Here is a 5,074-nt window from a genome sequence, read left to right as displayed (position 1 = left end):
GAGCTGCGAGCGCTGGAAGACGCGATTTATCGCTTTAAACAGGAAGCTGGAGACTAAGACGGAGAAGGCGGCGACGCAGCAGGTACAGAGCGTGGTCAGAGACCTCGTGACGAGTGTGGAGATGGATACACTCCGGAGTGATGCAGAGAATACACAGACGCGGTTGGAATGGTCTTTGTGGCTCCAGGAGGACACTGCCTCGTGTCTAGCGAAGAGCAGCAGGGAGAGGCAAGAGACGGAGGCGTTTGAGGCCATGGAGAGGCAGCTGATGGCCGATCGAGTAGTCGAGTTGGAGACGCAGCTGGCGCAGAAGCGGGCGGTCGAGAGAGAGAAGGAGGTGGAGCTGTCGTCGCTCAGAGAAGCTCAGGAGGACCAAGTCTTGGCAAAGCAGGAGGTTGCAGCGCTAGAGGACGAGAAGAAGAGACGAACGGAGGAGTTGACGCAGATGAAGAACAAGATGGAGGCTGTGGAAGCGGAGAAAGCGACGTTGAAGCAGCAGAACAAGAAGCTAGTGGAGGAGGGCGAGGAGATCGAGAAGCTGCAGCGGGCGTTTAAAGCCAGAGACGCCAAGATGATCACAGTGTTGAAGACGGAGAGGGAGAAGAGCAGCCAGCGCAAACAAGAGCTCCAGATCTTGTACGCCAAGTTCAGCTCCTCGATGGATTCGGTGTCCGAGAAGGCCATGCGGCTAGAAGAAGTGGAGCAGCAGCTGCGAGACGCTCAGAGTGACGCGCGTGCTGCGGAGACTCGGCAGAAAGAGCTCGAGAGGCAGACTACCTCGCTACAAGAGGAGAATTCCAGCTTGTTAGCGCTCCAGCAACGCGAAAAGGAAGGCGCAGAGGAGGTGCAGACACAGCTAAGAGAGCGCAAGAAGGTCGAGAGCCAACTGCTGGCTGAGATCGCGCAGTTGAAGGCCCAGAACGAGGCTCTGAAGCGCCAACAGGACGAACGAGAGCACCAAAGTGTTGGCCAGCCGTCTACTGAACGAACCATAGACGACGAGAGCACGCTTGTGGCTCAACTGGCGGAGAAGGAGGCGCTACAGATGTTCATCCGGCGCTATCACTCCACGGCGGAGGACAAGTGCCGCCAGCTGATGGAGAAAGTGAGCGCGCTGGAATCGCTGAGAGCGTCGACTCAGACGCAGACGGAAGAGAGCTGCACTGGAGAGGTTAATTAACCGAACAGGATAGAGTGGCCGAACGTACTCTGTGATCGCCTGCGCGAGTCTGAGCTTGTTTTCCGTGTCGAGATTCGTCGTGGGTTCATCCAGCGCCAGTATGCCACAGTTCAGGCAGAAGGTCTCAGCTAGCGCCAAGCGGATCACCAGAGCCGCGAGGACTTTCTGTTCCGCACTGCAGCGTCGATTGTAGCTTCAGCCTTCTTCATCACGACACGGTAGCTGTATGAGCGAGCAGCTTTCGACACTGCGCCATCCTGCTGTCCGGTTACCAACTCCATAGTGTCGATATCCTGCCCCTTGTACGTGATCTGCCATCGTGTTGATCTCCTGCACCTTCTTCGAGTGATACTGCAGCAACGACTCGTCCAGCGCCTTGAAGTAACGACCTAAGTCGGTCACGGCCATCTGCGTCGTCTCGAACTAGATCAACTTGTGTCGGTACTTCTCTTCGACGTCCTTCAAAGTCGGGACACGGAGATTGGCCTTCTGCTCGCGAAGTTCCTTTAGCAACTGTTGTCTCTTTCCCACCATCACGGAGGCCGAGTGTTCCGCAAAGCTCAACGCCGCATCCGCCGATTCAACTCGATCGTTCACGTCGTCCAGTGACGGTAACTTGCCGATATGATTCTGGAGATCTGCGACCTCAGCGCGCATCTTCTCCAGCTGCTTTTGGAGCTCACGGTAGTCGATATTGTCTTGGATTTGGCGCTTTCCAACCTCATTCGGACTCAGATTCGTCTGCGCACTCTGCATCTGCGGTGCCAGATCTGCCGACGCCTGGACTGCTGTATCCTCTCGCTGCTTCGTTTGGGCGATTGAATCACTCAGCGCTTGGACTTGGCGCTCCAGTTTGGCAAGCTCTCCATGCTGGCCTTGCTTGCATTTATCACTGAACACGCGAAAGTCTCCCTGGCGTTGTTGGAGCTCAGATCGTTGGCCATGTAGCTGTTCGCTCGCCTCTTTTCGTCTCGTCTGGCGTTGCGGAGATATCGCTCGAACCACGCGCCCCACCTCGGGCTCCGTCTTCTTCATCTTCGCACAGGCTTCTTTCAACGCATTCTTGCTCCCGTAACCTGTTCTGCTCTTTGACAGCCTCGTCGTGCTCCTTACGCTGCGTCTCAAGTCGAAGGTTTTCCTCCTACCGCCAGCTTTGCAATCGAGCAAGACAAGTGACGAAAAGGCAAGAAAAAAGATGGGAGTCTCAATTATTTTGTATGGAGCGATTACTAGCAGCGGTTTTTGTATGAGACTGCTGTTGGCACTGGATAGACAGCCGCGGCATCGATAGCAAGCGCTTCCGGCTGCCGTCGACAGGCACAAGTGGCCGGCCGGTCGATACTTTTGTGTGAGAGGTGAGCGCGGTAGTGGTGACCTTCTAACTACCATCCCCAGCCGCCGAAGCCACCCCAGCCACCCCATCCACCGCAGCGACCCCAACCACCGCAGCCTCCCCACGGGCCTCCCCATCCGAACCCGCCGCCGCCCCATTCCTTCTTCTTCTTCTCGTCGCCGTCTTTGTTGTCGGTATGCGTGGCCTCCTTGCCGGTAGCGTCGACAGAAGCAGTGGGCGAGGCGGGTTGCTGCACGTTGTGCTCCGCAGCGACAGGAGCGACAGGTTCGGGCACGGCGAGAGCTCTGAGAGCCGGCTGGTAGTCGTTGGCGAACGCGGCGGACGCGACGGCGACTAGCGTGGTAAACAGGAACAGGATCCACCCCGGGACCAACGGAAAGAGGATCCAATCTGGATAGAGACGACGGAGGAGAACTCGGAAAAGGTGGACTCTAGGTGGATCCGAGCTCAACACGAAATTCGTGGAGCTGAGGAACAGGATCGCGACCACACCTATCCTCCGTCATTTCGATCCGGAACGTCAACCTACGGTGATAGTTTATGCTAGTGACTGGGCAATACCAGCAGCCTTGGTACAAGAACATGAGGGGATCTGCCATCCAGTCACCTTCGTCAGCCGAACGCTAAAGCCGAATGAGCTGAATTACGGAGCGGTGGAGATGGAAATACTCGCACTCCTACGGGTGTTGGATCTCAATTATAACCTGCTGGTGGGAAGATCCATCCGCATCTTGACTCGACACTCTACGCTCGCTTGGCTGTTCAAGTCGGCCGGTCTACAAGGACGGTTGGGGGCAATGGGTTTAGGGTTTAGGGCCAGGGAATCCCGGGACCCCGTCTGTGTTAGGACGCAGATCTTATATTGACGACATTCTAATCCCGGCAGAATCGTGGGATCAGTTGTGCGAAAGAGTGACATCCCTACTGGAGGCGTGTACTACGTGGAATCTCTCTATCAGCGTGGTGAAGAGCTACTGGAGATGCGCAAGGTGGATTACTCAGGTCATCGAGTCTCTAAATAGGGGCTGGAGGCGAATCCTAAAGACCTGTCTTCGTTGGCAGACTTGTCCTTCCCACAGTCGTTACGAGCGATGCAATCCTTCTTGGGCAGTTTGAACTACTACAGTCGGTTCATCGAGGATTATGCACTGTTTGCTGCGGTACTCTATGAATTGAGAGAGGTGCATTTTGCTGCGATGACCACTTCAGCCGTCCGGATCAAAATCCAACAAGATCTGGCCCTAGGGATCCTGGATCCTCGAAGGGATCCAAGTAGTACGACGCCAGAAGAGGACCTAAACTAAAACAGAGCTGGATCCACCCCGGGACCAACGGAAAGAGGATCCAATCTGGATAAAGACGACGGAAGAGAGCTCGAAAAAGGTGGAGCCTCGGTGGATCCGAGCTCAGCACGCGTTCGTAGAGCTAAGGAACAGGATTGCGACGACACCCATCCTCCGCCATTTCGATCCGGAACGTCAGCCTACGGCGATAGTTTATGCCAGTGACTGGGCAGTCTCAGCAGCCTTGGTACAAGAACATGAAGGGATCTGTCATCCAGTCACCTTCGTCAGCCGGACGCTAAAGCCGAATGAACTGAATTATGGAGCGGTGGGGAAGGAGATACTAGCGCTCCTGCGCGTGTTGGATCTCAATTATAACCTGCTGGTGGGAAGATCCATCCGGATTTTGACTCGACATTCCACACTCGCCTGGTTGCTTAAGTCAGCCGGTCTACAAGGACGGTTGGGATAATGGGCAGCTTTACTCTCACCTTGGACACTGGAGATTATGAAATGTTCGAAAGGGGAGACGAGATCCTGGGAGTTTTGGCCGCGAGCATCACACCTCGAGCTAAGATGGATGAAGCGCTGACTAGGATCGCTCCTAAGACCCAAACGCCGGATCCAGATCCCGATCCCGACGGTACAAGTGGATGAGGATCTGTACGTCCTGAGTTTCGATGGATCCGCTCGCGTACGACGTGGAGGAGGAACATACAGCGCAATATTGTGGAGACTGCCCGGATGGGAAGTCGTAAGGGCCAGATCCACTTATGCGGAGGGCCTCACCGTCAATGAAGCAGAGTATAACGGACTCCTGCTGGGTCTGGATCTACTAAAGGGACAGGATCCGAAAAGGCTGGTGATTTGTGGGGAATCAAACTTGGTGATCAGACAGGTGCGAGGCGAGATTGACTGCAAGGCCCCGGCCCTAACACTATTACGGCAGAAAGTGATGGTCCACCTGCGTGGTTGGATGAATCACGAATGGTACATGTCAAGCGAGATTGGAATGCCAGTGCGGATATCTTGGCCAGTGCCGCTTTACGGAATCAATGTGGTGTCGAGGTGGAGAGAGAGGCCGAGCATCAGGATCTCGTCATGTTGAACCGACTAGACGAGGTGGTGGTGGTTAGATCCGGAAAAGGGACAGTCCAGGTAATGGCTGTCACTAGATCCAGAGGAAGGATTGGATCCAGCCCCCAGATTCCCGATGAAGCATTTGTGAAGGGAGTCCGCATTGGGCGGATCCTCAAG

General features: G+C 55.3%; 1 protein-coding gene across 1 annotated transcript; it reads right to left on the bottom strand.

Moving 5' to 3' along the window:
• Window positions 1-1,603: 1,603 nt before the first annotated feature.
• Window positions 1,604-2,393, bottom strand: PITG_21701 (uncharacterized protein; the record flags this gene model as incomplete). The annotated part of the gene is made up of 1 exon (XM_002996843.1): window positions 1,604-2,393. The coding sequence occupies one exon, from the start codon at window positions 2,213-2,215 to the stop codon at window positions 1,604-1,606; it is 612 nt and encodes a 203-aa protein (XP_002996889.1).
• Window positions 2,394-5,074: the final 2,681 nt, after the last annotated feature.

This window comes from Phytophthora infestans, genomic scaffold, assembly GCF_000142945.1.
Source record: "Phytophthora infestans T30-4 supercont1.777 genomic scaffold, whole genome shotgun sequence".
Lineage (NCBI taxonomy): Eukaryota > Oomycota > Peronosporomycetes > Peronosporales > Peronosporaceae > Phytophthora > Phytophthora infestans.
This window is presented reverse-complemented; position numbering and strand designations above follow the sequence as displayed.